The sequence below is a fragment of the Coregonus lavaretus genome, assembly GCF_964263955.1.
Source record: "Coregonus lavaretus genome assembly, chromosome: 36".
NCBI lineage: Eukaryota > Metazoa > Chordata > Actinopteri > Salmoniformes > Salmonidae > Coregonus > Coregonus lavaretus.
In genome coordinates, this window is record NC_140023.1 from 11833524 (window position 1) to 11848708 (window position 15185).

General features: G+C 42.0%; 1 protein-coding gene across 1 annotated transcript in view; it reads right to left on the bottom strand.

Annotated features, from left to right (window-relative positions):
* LOC311110814 (protocadherin-15-like) overlaps nucleotides 1-15185 on the bottom strand; it is a gene marked incomplete at both ends in the record, with an annotated part of 245784 nt that overhangs the window by 130799 nt on the left and 99800 nt on the right. The window contains 4 exons of the mRNA XM_084153381.1: nucleotides 2415-2494; nucleotides 2744-2876; nucleotides 4459-4652; nucleotides 9191-9340. Of these exons, the coding sequence (XP_084009507.1) occupies nucleotides 2415-2494; nucleotides 2744-2876; nucleotides 4459-4652; nucleotides 9191-9340 (557 nt within the window). The remainder of the gene's footprint in view (nucleotides 1-2414; nucleotides 2495-2743; nucleotides 2877-4458; nucleotides 4653-9190; nucleotides 9341-15185) is intronic.

The window sequence follows — 15185 nt, forward strand, 5'->3', positions numbered from 1 at the left end:
GGTGGCTGGAGTCTTTGACAATTTTGAGGGCCTTCCTCTGACACCGCCTGGTATAGAGGTCCTGGATGGCAGGAAGCTTGGCCCCAGTGATGTACTGGGCCGTATGCACTACCCTCTGTAGTGCCTTGCGGTCGGAGGCCAAGCAGTTTCCATCCCGTAGCAGTTGCCACGCTGATCCTCAACACGGGGGCCCCTCAGGGGTGCGTGTTCAGTCCCCTCCTGTACTCCCTGTTCACTCATGACTGCATGGCCAGGCATGACTCCAACACCATCATTAAGTTTGCCGACGACACAACAGTTGTAGGCCTGATCACCAACAACAATGAGACAGCCTATAGGGAGGAGGTCAGAGAGCTGGCCGTGTGGTGCCAGGATAACAACCTCTCCCTCAACGTGATCAAGACAAAGGAGATGATTGTGGACTACAGGAAAAAAAAGAGGACTGAGCACGCCCCCATTCTCATCGACAGGGCTGTAGTGGAACAGGTTGAGAGCTTCAAGTTCTTTGGTGTCCACATCACCAACAAACTATCATGGTCCAAACACACCAAGACAGTCGTGAAGAGGGCACGACAAAGCCTATTCCCCCACTCAGGAGACTGAAAAGATTTGGCATGGGTCCTCAGATCCTCAAAAAGTTATTCAGCTGCACCATCGAAATCATCCTGACTGGTTGCATCACCGCCTGGTATGGCAACTGCTCGGCCTCCGACTGCAAGGCACTACAGAGGGTAGTGCGTACGGCCCAGTACATCACTGGGGCCAAGCTTGCTGCCATCCAGGACCTCTATACCAGGCGGTGTCAGAGGAAGGCCCTAAAAATTGTCAAAGACTCCAGCCACCCTAGTCATAGACTGTTCTCTCTGCTACAGCACGGCAAGCGGTACCGAAGCGCCAAGTCTAGGTCCAAAAGGCTTCTTAACAGCTTCTACCCCCAAGCCATGGCTATCCGGACTATTTGCTGTCCTTGATGATCTTTTTGGCCTTCCTGTGTCATCAGGTACTGTAGGTGTCCTGGAGGGCAGGTAGTTTGCCCCCGGTAATGCATTCGGCAGACCGCACTACCCTCTGGAGAGCCCTGTGGTTGCAGGCGGTGCAGTTGCCATACCAGGTGGTGATACAGCCTGACAGGATGCTCTCAATTGTCCATCTGTAAAAGTTTGTGAGGGTTTTAGGTGCCAAGCCAAATTTATTCAGCCTCCTGAGGTTGAAGAGGCTCTGTTGCACCTTCTTCACCACACTGTCTGAATCGGTGGACCATTTCAGTTTGTCAGTGATGTGTACGCCAAGGAACTTAAAGCTTTCCACCTTCTCCACTGCGGCCCCGTCGATGTGGATAGGGGGGTGCACCCTCTGCTGTTTCCTGAAGTCCACGATCATCTCCTTTGTTTTGTTGACGTTGAGTGAGAGGTTATTTTCCTGGCACCACACTCCCAGAGCCCTCACCTCCTTCCTGTAGGCTGTCTCGTCATTATTGGTAATCAAGCCTACTACTGCTGTGTCATCTGCAAACTTGATGATTGAGTTGGAGGCATGCTTGGCCACATAGTCATGGGTGAACGCACCCTTGAGGGGCCCCGATGTTGAGGATCAGCGAAGTGGAGATGTTGTTTCCTACCTTCACCACCTGGGGGTGGCCCGTCAGGAAGTCCAGGACCCAGTTGCACAGGGCGGGGTTCAGACCCAGGGCCGCGAGCTTATTGATGAGCTTGGAGGGTACTATGGTGTTGAATGCTAAGCTATAGTCAATGAACAGCATTCTTACATAGGTATTCCTCTTGTCCAGATGGGATAGGGCAGTGTGCAGTGTGATGGCAATTGCATCGTCTGTGGATCTATTGGGGCGGTAAGCAAATTGAAGTGGGTCTAGGGTGACAGGTAAGGTAGAGGTGATATGATCCTTGACTATCTATGCATAGTCACTTTAACTCTACCCACATGTACATATTACCTCATTTACATCGACTAACCGGTGCCCCCGCACATTGACTCTGTACCAGTACCCCCTGTAAATAGCCTCCCTACTGTTATTTTATTTTACTGCTGCTCTTAAATTATTATTATTTATTTTTTACTTAACACGTTTTTCTTAAAACTGCATTGTTGGTTAAGGGCTTGTAAGTAAGTATTTCACTCGGCGCATGTGGCAAATATAATTTTATTTGATTTGGATTTGATTTGTCCAAAAGTAACAAGTTAGGTTAATTGTACAGGCCATTGACTCAGGGCACATTCTAGACAAGAGGCTCTTGTTAGGATAATTGTGCCTTATTTTGTGAATAGTTTCTTAAAATAGATTTCCACATGGTCATTGCTCACACTAACAACTTTAATATTTCTCATTCTCAAGGACTGAAGCAAGACAAAGCACAAATGCTATTCTGAATCATCATCCATCCATCCATCTATATTACGTTTTAGAGAGGTTGAAGACTTGCTGGATATCCCCACTCAAAATCTGGTATGTGATTGGGTCATTCTCTCTGTCTGTGGCCTATAAAAAAACAACAAGAACAGAAGATAGAAATCAAGCAAGCGTTTACTTCCACTGCCAACACATAAATTATTAAAATCTATTAAATCATATGATATTACATCTGATAATCCATACTGGCTGGTTTAGTAATTGCTGTTTGCTAAACTCAAAATCTTCCATGATCTTCGCTTGAGTAATCACACTGCCCTCTCCTGGCCTCCATCGATCTAGTTATGTGACCTTTGACCCCTGCTGTGTGCCGCTCACCTGTAGGTTGAGCAGGATGGCTCCAATCCTCATGGCCTCGCTGACCTCCAGGCTGTAGGTGAAGAGGGGGAAGCGTGGGGGGCTCTGGTTGTTGGGGGGCAGCACCTCAATGTACACCGTGGTGATAGAGCTCCTGGAGGGGTGGGGGGCAACGAGAGGGCGGAAGGAAAGGTAATGGTTACATACACTGGTGTGGAGGTCATTTTTGGGGGCTTGCAGAATAGAATACAAAAGGGTATAGTAGAATGGAATGGTATAGAGTAGAGTATTTGATGTCCCCCAGAAGGACATTCTTTGCTCAGTTACATTCACATATATTGGCACCCTTGCACTTTACAGTACAGTGGAATGCAACAGAACATCCGGTTTTCAGGTTCAATGGCTACTGCAGCCTGTAGGCACCTGCCAATTACCACAGGTGAGAAAAATTACACAGTAAACAAGAATCACCTGTCTCACCTGTCTCAAATTCATTTCAATTCTGAATAATTTAGTCTAGGCCATTTTTTGACAAAAATTTTTCTAGGTCCTGTGCAGTTGTTAATCAAACATATACACGTGTGAACACCAACATTTTTCCATTTCAACTTCTTGAAGAAATTGTGAATCGTGCAAGAGTACCAATATATTAGAGCGCAACTGTAATAGTACAGTGGTGATTTATCAGGGAATTTAAGGTTGTCATGAGTTTCCTGACTGCCAAAAAGGACATCCTGCTTAAAGAGGCTGATAAAGGTAGGTGAACAAGCCAATGAGGAGGGAGCTGTGCCCTCATATACAGTAGGCTAAATATAGATGTTGTATACAGCATATTGGAAGCCCTTACAGAAACAAGGAGCTATCGTGAAGAAAGTACTTCAGTTTCCAACCGGCAGCCTAAATGTGTTATCTTGAAAAAGCTGCTGAACAGTCTGCGTACAGAGGCACTGTTTGCCAAGTCCAATAGATTTCTGTTTGCACAGTCAGATCCAGTCATGGCAAACTATCTTCAGCAAAACCCATTCTACTGCAGGTATCACCTCTGTGTTCAAACCTCAAATACTGCTGAGAACTTTGAGCCTTAGCTAAGATAGTGCGTATAAACTTTCAGAAGAGTGTGCTAGTCACTTGCTTCTTGGCAACAAGAATATGAGGCAATAATTACAGATAAGGCATCACACCATTATCAAAAAGATAGTTCAAAATGAAGAGAAATTCATGACAAAGATGTGTTTCTAATGTCTGTAAGAATGAGAGGCCATCTGATACTTGATTCTAAACAGTTTGTCTCAACGGTCAGTCAAATATGTCTTCATACAGCCTCTTACCATTCACAACTTCAATCACAGCAGATACATGAATCAATACGCACATTCAATAAAGAATACAATGATTATATATGCATGAATTGAATAGACCTACAAGTGACTGTACAGTAGGAATAAACAATCAGATGGAACAACGACTGAATGAGATGGATGAATACATGTATGAAGTCCTGACTTAATGAAGGAATAATTGAATACTTGATTAACTGAAGAAGTATGAAAAATGAAAAACTGAGTAAGAAACAAGATTTTACATCAAACATCACCTAAATAATGCATGTATATTAATGTGGAGATCCAAGGGATACAGTCCTTTTAATAAACACATTAATAAATGAAAGGTGTGATTGAGCAAAAGAAAGGCTGAAAGAACGAATAGATAAAAATGAATGGATGAAATGAATGTACCTTCTCTGGATATCTGGTGCGTTGTCCGCAGCCTTCACTGTAAGGGCGTAAGAAAGGCCCACGCTAAGGGCTATCCCGGGTGCGATGGTGATTCGTCCAGTGCGGTTATTAATGATGAAAACACCCTGCGCTCCGGCAAGGATCTCATAGGTCACCAGACCGTTTAACCCCTCATCCGCATCCAATGCCGTCAGCTGAGAGAGAGAGGGAGAGCGAGAGGGAGAGGGAGAGTCAGTGTGAGAGTGGAAGAATTCAGTGTATCTCAGCAGGGTGTGGCCCCTAAAATCAACATTCAAAGCCGCTAACTATTCAATTTACTGAACTGAGGCAGGGGGGCAATAGTGATTTGTGGGAGGGCCCCACCTGTCTTTGTAATGTTATGTGTACAGGACCGGCATACAATGAGTGACATGTACCAGACGGTGCTCTTGTAAGCTGTGTGTATTAGTGATGAGCGGGTTGATTCATAACCTGCAGACCTCGCGGTTCTATCCGCGGGCGGATGGGTTTAGGGTCATTAAATATTGTGTGGCTGAAGGGCGGGTGGGTGACTGACGGGTTGAATAAAGAGAAACAATACCTTAAACAATCCATCAATGTATAATTATTGTGCCAAATGCATCCTAAAAAAATATTGCGCCTCTGGAATAATGGACATTCTTGGGTATTAAATACATAACCAACATTCTGTAGTAATACTAGTCCCGTGCGAATAGGGCTATAGCCTTAATAATAACTCCTGCAGAATTAAGCATTTCTTGCAGTAAAATTATACACCAAATATAGGCAACATTTGGACTTGGGAACAAGAGTGGAGAAATATGATTTATTTCTGCATCTTGAGAGAATGCAATGCTCAGTTAGATACCATCTGTAGAGGTGCTGTCTTCATCATAAAAGCATCATAAAGCTGATAGTATTTGAACCACATAAAATATACATCCAAGCCGACCTGAAATCTTTTCAGAAACACATTGGGTCATTTTCACAGCTTTCTTGTTCCTTACAACCAGTCAAACAGATTTTTTTGTTGCTTTATTGTATTTTCTCCCCAGTCCCTAAACATCTTCACCGATGTCAACTAGATTGAAGCATTCAATCTGTCGATCTGTTACATCATTCTGTTGAGTAAGGATTTATTCTTCTAGGACAACATATAATGACAAAAGAGAAGCTACATGTATCTAATTATAGTTGAAGTTGACTAACAAATAACCTACCAAAATGTCAGAAATTATAAGCAGAAACATATCTAAATGAGGCAAAAATAATAATCCTGCACCCCCTGTCAAAAAATTGTTCTGCAGTCTTTGACTGTAGCCTATAGCACATTTTCTATATTTGCGGGTTAGGGTTGGATGCCCGGGTCAGATTTTCACTTTATCACATATAGTCAGGTGGTTGCAGATGGGTTATTAGCAATTGCGGGCGGGTGAACAAACAGCTGACCTGCGCACCACTAGTGTGTATACAGAACTACTGACCATTTCTAACTGCTACAGTAAACAACTTATCCTCCCTCCTAAAATACTGATGCTAATTGAGTGAGAATCTATGGGCTCTATTTTAACAAATCTAACGCAAGGGTAAATCTAAGCACAGGTGGTAGCGCTATAGGTTCAGGGGTGTGTCAGAAATAGTTTTGCTATTTTCACTATCACAATTATCTGCGCACTTGCTGGCGTTGGGGCGAAAGGTCTGGATTTTGATGAATAAACAAGTTGTGGGTGTGTCGAGACTTGTCCCCTTACTGGCCAATCAGAACGTGCTCCAAGGCGAAATATGTGGTTGCTTCAAGTTGTGTATTTACTGACTTTTTATGTATTGCCTTGTAATCAACTCCAATTCCAATGTAAGTCCGTTAAAGTTTGTTAAATGGCTTACAGAAACGACATAACAAAATGTAGACCTACAGAATCTTTGCCAAATATGTTAACTTGAACCCATTTGCAGTCCACATTGTTCTAGTAATTGCATGGCTTCAATAGCATTCACACTGATATAGGGGCAAGGCCTACTGTGAATTGCATTAGGGCTGAGCATGGACATGCCAAACATTGTCAATAAGCAAGATTAAATGCATTATTGATAAGGCCTAAACAGAGAACAAATAAACAAAACGAAACAACAACTTGTTTTAAATAGACGGCACACTTACAGGCACCATAATTTAATCCAAACTTTTCACAATAGCTGGACAAATATCCAATATAAAGAGAAAGGGAGCATTTCCACTCACTGTTATACTGCTCTCAAATAGGCATATGTTTTATGAATATAATTGGAACCATCTTACAGATCAGATCGCATTCACACATCTCCAGAAGTTGCATTGCAAACGCGGCACGGACGTTGTCATAATAAAACCAGGAAGGTGAATCATTCTAATAAGTTTGGTTGTAATCAAAATAAATAAAAACAAGCCATTTTTACAGGTTACAGATAACTTCTAAATACAAGGTTCACCAGTATTCACAGAGGTTCTCATCTCTCGTTTTATGATGGGAATGGACATGTAACCTACATCATGGAGGGGGTTTTACGCACGTCCAAAACGGGACCTGCATTGCAAAAATAATGTGGACCTGCCTAAAATGCATAGATAAAAATGGAATGTCAGCTCACTGTTTTACTCCTCTCAAACTTTATATTTTAATAAAGCTTTGGTGATTCCGATTTATTTAGAAGTGGTCTCAGGAGCCAAACCCTTTACTAAGTGTTGACTACTTCGCGATTGCATTGGGCAGAGAAAAAAAAGGCTTAATTGAGAGGAGGGGAGGCTATGCTTGGTTTTTAATCAAATAAAACAAAATGGGAAAAAACATACGTTTTTTATGTTTCTAAAGTATACAGGCACATTAGGCTACTCTTGTTCCATGCGCATATGGGCAGTGTGCGTCACGGCTGGATAGGCTGCGTTACCGTTAAAACCAGCTTTTGAAGCCCTGAGAGTAAGAATGATTGTACAGTATCAAAAAAAGCTTGAAAAGGTAGTGGAATGGGATTGGTGTGGTGTGTGAAAAATCCAATACTTAACTTTGTATGAAGTACAAATCACATTATTGTGGGAGCACCTCCTCTAAGAGTGTGAATTAGGCTGTTTGAGAAGGTTTAAATATTAAGAAACCTGCATACACATTGTTTGAGGTACAATAGACCAACATAGCTACTGTAGTAGGTCAAAACTGTGTGCTGAGAAACCTTGGTATAGCATGGGTGGAGTAGGCATTGTGGTGCTCATGTGAAATTCCTTTCTTTTTCGGCTTCAGACCAATGCCTACTTCTCACTTAAAATGTAGTTTTTTGTTTTTAATAGATCTTAGAACCATGCTGTGTTATCTCCAACATTAAACATGGCCAATTAACTTGGACACCCAACCGTTTAGAACTCGTAGCACACTTAGCCAGGATTTAGTTTAACGTTAGCTCCATATCTGTAAGGCCTTGCTATGTTAATCTATGCTTGGCTAGCCTACTGAACCCTTTTTCCAGCTGTGATGTCTAAGAGATGAAATATCAGCAGCAGCATCAAATAAACCTGCGACCTTAGAGGCCAGGAGACTCTCATATATATTGCTTATAAAAATAGGTTAAGTGGTCGTACCGGCCGCCACGTGACCCCTGGCCTCATTTCAGCTGAGCTGGGTGGGAAATTTAAACACAGATTAAACTTGACCTTTTCTGTGTCTGACATTTTTTTTGTGACTGTGTGCTGAGCGATCAGAGATCATGCTCTGCTTACCAGCCTAATTCACACTCTTAGAGGAGGTGCTCCCACAATAATGTGATTTGTACTTCATACAAAGTTAAGTATTGGATTTTTCACACACCACACCAATCCCATTCCACTACCTTTTCAAGCTTTTTTTGATACTGTACAATCATTCTTACTCTCAGGGCTTCAAAAGCTGGTTTTAACGGTAACGCAGCCTATCCAGCCGTGACGCACACTGCCCATATGCGCATGGAACAAGAGTAGCCTAATGTGCCTGTATACTTTAGAAACATAAAAAACGTATGTTTTTTCCCATTTTGTTTTATTTGATTAAAAACCAAGCTCTGCTTACCAAATGAGAGACAAACGCGCACTGCTGATGAACGAACCCCACAAAACCAGATATGTCGTCGTGGGGACTTCCTGCTGGAAACAATTTGACCCTAAACACAAACGCATACACACACACACGCACACACTCACACACACACCAACCCCAAACCTTCAAACCAATCAAACTAGAATCAGAGTCAAACTAAATAAACTCCATTCAGACATATTGTAAAGATGACGACAAACCAGAAACCAGATCACCCTGGATCTATTTCAGTGACAATTGTTTTTATAGGAGAGGAGATTGATTTGGAGTCCTGACTGTTGACCCATGGTAGTGTATTACGTTGAGTTATGTCAATATTGAGCTGATGATATTTGAGTCCTGACCACTGTATTAAGAAAGTAGATTGTTCTTGAGTCATCAGCTCTGATCAAAGAAAGAGTGGATTGTTCTGGGGCTGGGACTGTTGATCTAAGGCACTGGATTGTTTGCGGAAACTGGATGCGAGAGAGAAAGAGAGGCGGGAGAGAGAGAGAGAAAAAAAGAGCAAGGGAAGGGTGAGGGAGAGACAGAGAGAGAGAGAGCGAGAGCAAGAGAGAGAGAGAGAGACATAAAAAGAGAAGAATGAGAGCCAGAGAGAAAGGGGGACAGGAAGATAGAGACAGATATGTATTGATTACCTGTAGTACTGTTTCTCCTTGCTGCATGTCAGTGAACACCATAACGCTGTAGGAGACTTCGCCGAAGGTGGGAGTGTTGTCATTGGCGTCAATCACCAGGATGTTGACAGTCACCCGCATGCTCTCCTGTACCCCATCTGATGCCATCATCTATACACAGGACAACAGTGAGAGCAGTAAAAATCCTGCCTTTAGGACAACGCCTGTTTCTAGCTCATTCTCTTCCAGTTTCCTTTTGTGTTACGTTTTTTTTAACTTAAGATAAAACAGAGTAAATAGGAACAAATAAAGGGTACATAAAAGGGTAAAGGTTACAACTTTAGTGTTGTGTTGCCGGTCCCCCTGGCTTCATTCACAACACAGATGCTGAGGTTTTCCTCAGGTGGGGTGAAAAACTAAATAAAACATTTGAGACTTAGAAAGGCACACCCTCACACTCATACAAACACACACACACATGCATACACAGACACGTAAACCACATAATAATGGCCGGAACGGAGCAAATGGAATGGCATCAAACTCATGGAAACCATGTGTTTGATGTATTTGATACCATTCCACTATTATGCTCCAGCCATTACCAGAAGCCCATCCTCCCCAATTAAGGTGCCACCAACCTCCTGTGAAGTACACATACACACACAGTAAGCGAGCGCAACCCAGAAGAAAGGACAACCAAACAAAACAGAACCTTTGAATAAAGAACATTAAAGGCATGATTTCAATTGAAATGGGCCATTTATTATCTTACCATTGCCTGCCCATGTCGATATAACACAATTGCTTGATGCTCAACAACTGAAAATTGCAGCAATTTATTTCTTTCAATCTAATGACAATATGGCAACCATCAAAGCCTCTTCAACATAGACATAATAAACATACTATTGATGAAACTCTTCAAAGATAATAGTCTCACATCATTAGTACAGTGTAGTATCACAGCAACAAGTCCATGTACAAACCTTAAAAAATCCAAATCAAATTGTGATGGTCGCCTACACATATTTTGCAGATGTTATCGTGGGTGTAGCTAAATGTTTATGTTCCTAGCTCCAACAGTGCAGTAATACCTAACAATACAAAACAATACATGCAAATCCCCCCCAAAAATTAAGAAATATAGAAATATTAGAACAAGCAATTTCAGACTCCGGAATATAAATCTATATCTACAGTACATGTTATTTGTATTTGTATTTATTACGGATCCCCATTAGCGGCTGCCAAGGCAGCAGCTACTCATCCTGGGGTCCAATCACAATTTACGTATAATAAAACAATACATAACACAACACATTATTACACACTACTCTACCATAACATATTTACAATACAAAATCAATAACACAGCAAAATAACAATATTAAAATGTGTGTGTGTGTAGAGTGCGTGTGTTAGCATGTGTTTGCGAATGCTGTGTGTGCCTATGTGTGTGTGTGTGTGTGTGTGTTTCTCTTCACAGTCCACGCTGTTCCATTAAGTGTAGTTTTATCTGTTTTTTAAATCTGATTTTACTGCTTGACTGAGTTACATGATGTGGAATAGAGTTCCATGTAGTCATGGCTCTATGTAGTACTGTGTGTTTCCCGTAGTCTGTTCTGGACTTGGAGACTGTGAAGAGTGGTGGCATGTCTCGTGGGGTATGCATGGGTGTCCAAACAGACAGCTCGGTACATTCAGCTTGTCAACAAGCAGTGATGAAGTCAATTGCTCTTCCACTCTAAGCCAGGAGAGACTAATGTTAGCACTCCGTGTACTTTTAAGGGCCAGCCGTGCTGCCCTGTTCTGAGCCAACTGCAACATTCCCAAGTCCCTCCTTGTGGCACCTGACCACACTACTGAACAGTAGTCTAGGTGCGACAAAACTAGGCCCTGTAGGACCTACCTTGTTGATAGTGTTGTTAAGAAGGCAGAGCAGCACTTAATTATGGACATACTTCTCCCCATTTTAGATACTGTTGTATCAATATGCTTTGACCATGACAGTTTATAATCCAGGGTTACTCCAAGCAGTTTGGTCACCTCAACTTGCTCAACATCCACACTATTCATCACGAGATGTAGTTGAGGTTTATGGTTTAGTGAATGATTTGACCCAAATACAATGCTCTTAGTTTTGGAAATATCTATGACTAACCACCCATTCCGAAACTAACTGCAACTCTTTGTTAAGTTTTGCAGTTATTTCATTTGCTGTAGCAGCTGAAGTGTATAGTGTTGAGTCATCCACATACATTGACACACTGACTTTACTCAAGGCCAGTAGCATGTCGTTAGTAAAGATGGAAAAAAGTAAGGGGGGCCTAAACAGCTGCCCTGGGGAATTCCTGATTGTACCTGGATTAAGTTTGAGAGGCTTTCATTAAAGAACACCCTCTGTGTTCTGTTAGACAAGTAACTCTTTATTCACATTATAGCAGGGGGTGTAAAGCCATAACACATACGTTTTTCAGCAGCAGACTATGATCAATAATGTCAAAAGCCCCACTGAAGTCTAACAAAACAGACCCCACAATCTTTATATAATCAATTTCTCAACAGGTCTAAATATATGTGTCATGACAGTTTTATGACCATATTATAACAGGTTATGACAAGTTATGTCAGCTGTTATGACACATTATGACAATGTCATAATGGGGCGGCAGGTAGCTTAATGGTTAAGAGCGTTGTGCCAGTAACCGAAATGTCGCTGGTTCTAATCCCCGAGCCGACTAGGTGAAAAATCTGTCGATGTGCCCTTGAGCAAGGCACTTAACCCTAATTGCTCATGTAAGTCACTCTGGATAAGAGCGTCTGCTAAATGAAAAAAAAAAAAAAATATATATATATATATATATAATAATAATGTGTTATGATGCTGGGTGTCAAGTAAAGTGTTACCCTATATAGGATGAGCCTTGACTAGAATACAGTATATAATAATAATAATAATAATAATAATAATAATAATAATAATAATAATAATAATAATAATAATAATAATAATAATAATAATAATAATAATATACAGTGCATTCGGAAAGTATTCAAACCCCTTGACCTTTTCCACATTTTGTTACGTTACAGCCTTATTCTAAAATTGATTAAATTGTTTTTCCCCCTCATCAATCTCCACACAATACCCCATAATGACAAATCAAAGCAGGTTTTTAGACTTTTTTGCAAAAAATTAAACATTTACATAAGTATTCAGAGCCTTTACTCAGTACTTTGTTGAAGCACCTTTGGCAGTGATTACAGCCTCGAGTCTTCATGGGTATGACGCTACAAGCTTGGCACACCTGTATTTGGGGAGTTTCTCCCATTCTTCTCTGCAGATAATCTCAAGCTCTGTCAGGTTGGATGGGGAGCGTCGCTGAACGGTTATTTTCATGTCTCTCCAGAGATGTTTGATCGGGTTAAAGTCCGGGCTCTGGCTGGGCCACTCAAGGACATTCAGAGACTTGTCCCGAAGCCACTCCTGTGTTGTCTTGGCTGTGTGCTTAGGGTCCTTGTCCTGTTGGAAGGTGAACCTTCACCTCAGTCTGAGGTCCTGAGTGGTCTGGAGCAGGTTTTCATCAAGGATCTCTCTTTGCTCTGTTCATCTTTCCCTCGATCCTGACTAGTCTCCCAGTCCCTGCCGTTGAAAAACATCCCCACAGCATGATGCTGCCATCACCGTGCTTCACCGTAGGGATGGTGCCAGTTTTCCTCCAGATGTGACGCTTAGCATTAAGGCCAAAGAGTTCAATCTTGGGTTCATCAGACCAGAGAATCTTGTTTTTTATGGTCTGAGAGTCCTTTAGGTGCCTTTTGGCAAGCCCCAAGCGGGCTGTCATGTGCCTTTTACTGAGGAGTGGCTTCCGTCTGGCCACTCTAACAGAAAGGCCTGATTGGTGGAGTGCTGCAGAGATGGTTGTCCTTCTGGAAGGTTCTCCCATCTCCACAGAGGAACTCTGGAGCTCTATCAGAGTGACCATCTGGTTTCTTGGGCATCTCCCTGGCCAAGGCCCTTCTCCCCCGATTGCTCAGTTTGGCCGGGCGGCCAGCTCTAGGAAGAGTCTTGGTGGTTCCAAACTTCTTCCATTTAAGAATGATGGAGGCCACAGTGTTCTTGGGGACCTTCAATGCTACAGAAATTTTTTGGTAGCCTTCCCCAGATCTGTGCCTTGACACTATCCTGTCTCGGACCTCTACGGACAATTCCTTCAACCTCATGGCTTGGTTTTTGCTCTGACATGCACTGTCAACTGTAGGGCCTTATATAGACAGGTGTGTGCCTTTCCAAATCATGTCCAATCATTTTAACTTACCACTCCAATCAAGTTGTAGAAACATCTCAAGAATGATCAATGGAAACAGGATGAACCTGAGCTCAATTTCGAGTCTCATAGCAAAGGGTCTGAATACTTATGTAAAAAAGGTATTTATGTTTTTTCAAAAATGTCTAAAAACCTTTTTTTGCTTTGTCATTATGGGGTATTGTTTGTAGATTGATGAGGGAAATCTTATATGTGGAAAAAGTCAAGGGGTCTGAATACTTTCCGAATGCACTGTATACATATGAAGTGCGTAAAACAGTATGGATTTTTTTTTAAAGTGACCAGTGTACAATGACTTCAGTTGAAGTTGGAAGTTTACGTACACTTAGGTTGGAGTCATTAAAACTTGTTTTTCAACCACTCCAAAATGTCTTGTTAACAGACTATAGTTTTGGCAGGTCGGTTAGGACATCTACTTTGTGCATGACACAAGTAATTCTTTCAACAATTGTTTACAGACAGATTATTTCACTTATAATTCAGTGTATCACAATTCCAGTGGGTCAGAAGTTTACACACACTAAGTTGACTGTGCCTTTAAACAGCTTGGAAAATTCCAGAAAATGATGTCATGGCTTTAGAAGCTTCTGATAGGCTAATTGACATAATTTGAGTCAATTGGAGGTGTACCAGTGGATATATTACAAGGCCTACCTTCAAACTCAGTGCCTCTTTGCTTGACATCATGGGAAATCAAAAGAAATCAGCCAAGACCTCAGAAAAAAACTTGTAGACCTCCACAAGTCTGGTTCATTCTTGGGAGCAATTTCCAAACGCCTAAAGGTACCACGTTCATCTGTACAAACAATAGTACGCAAGTATAAACACCATGGGACCACGCAGCCGTAATACCGCTCAGGAAGGAGACACGTTCTGTCTCCTAGAGATGAACGTACTTTGGTGCGAAAAGTGCAAATCAATCCCAGAACAACAGCAAAGGACCTTGTGAAGATGCTGGAGGAAACAGGTACAAAATAATATATATCCACAGTAAAACTAGTCCTATATCGACATCACCTGAAAGGCTGCTCATCAAGGAAGAAGCCACTGCTCCAAAACAAAGATCGTACTTTTTGGAGAAATGTCCTCTGGTCTGATGAAACAAAACTATAACTTTTTGGCCATAATGACCATCGTTATGTTTGGAGGAAAAAGGGGATTGCTTGCAAGCCGAAGAACACCATCCCAACTGTGAAGCACGGGGGTGGCAGCATCATGCTATGGGGGTGCTTTGCTGCAGGAGGGACTGGTTCACTTCACAAAATAGATGGCATCATGAGAAAGGAAAATTATGTGGATATATTGAAGCAACATCTCAAGACATCAGTCAGGAAGTTAAAGCTTGGTCGCAAATGGTTCTTCCAAATGGACAATGACCACGAGCATACTTCCAAAGTCGTGGCAAAATGGCTTAAGGACAACAAAGTCAAGGTATTGGAGTGGCCATCACAAAGCCCTGACCTCAATCCTATAGAAAATGTGTGGGCAGAACTGAAAAAGCGTGTGCGAGCAAGGAGGCCTACAAACCTGACTCAGTTACACCAGCTCTGTCAGGAGGAATGGGCCAAAATTCATCCAACTTATTGTGGGAAGCTTGTGAAAGGCTACCCGAAATGTTTGACCCAAGTTAAACAATTTAAAGGCAATGCTACCAAATACTAATTGAGTGTATGTAAACTTCTGGC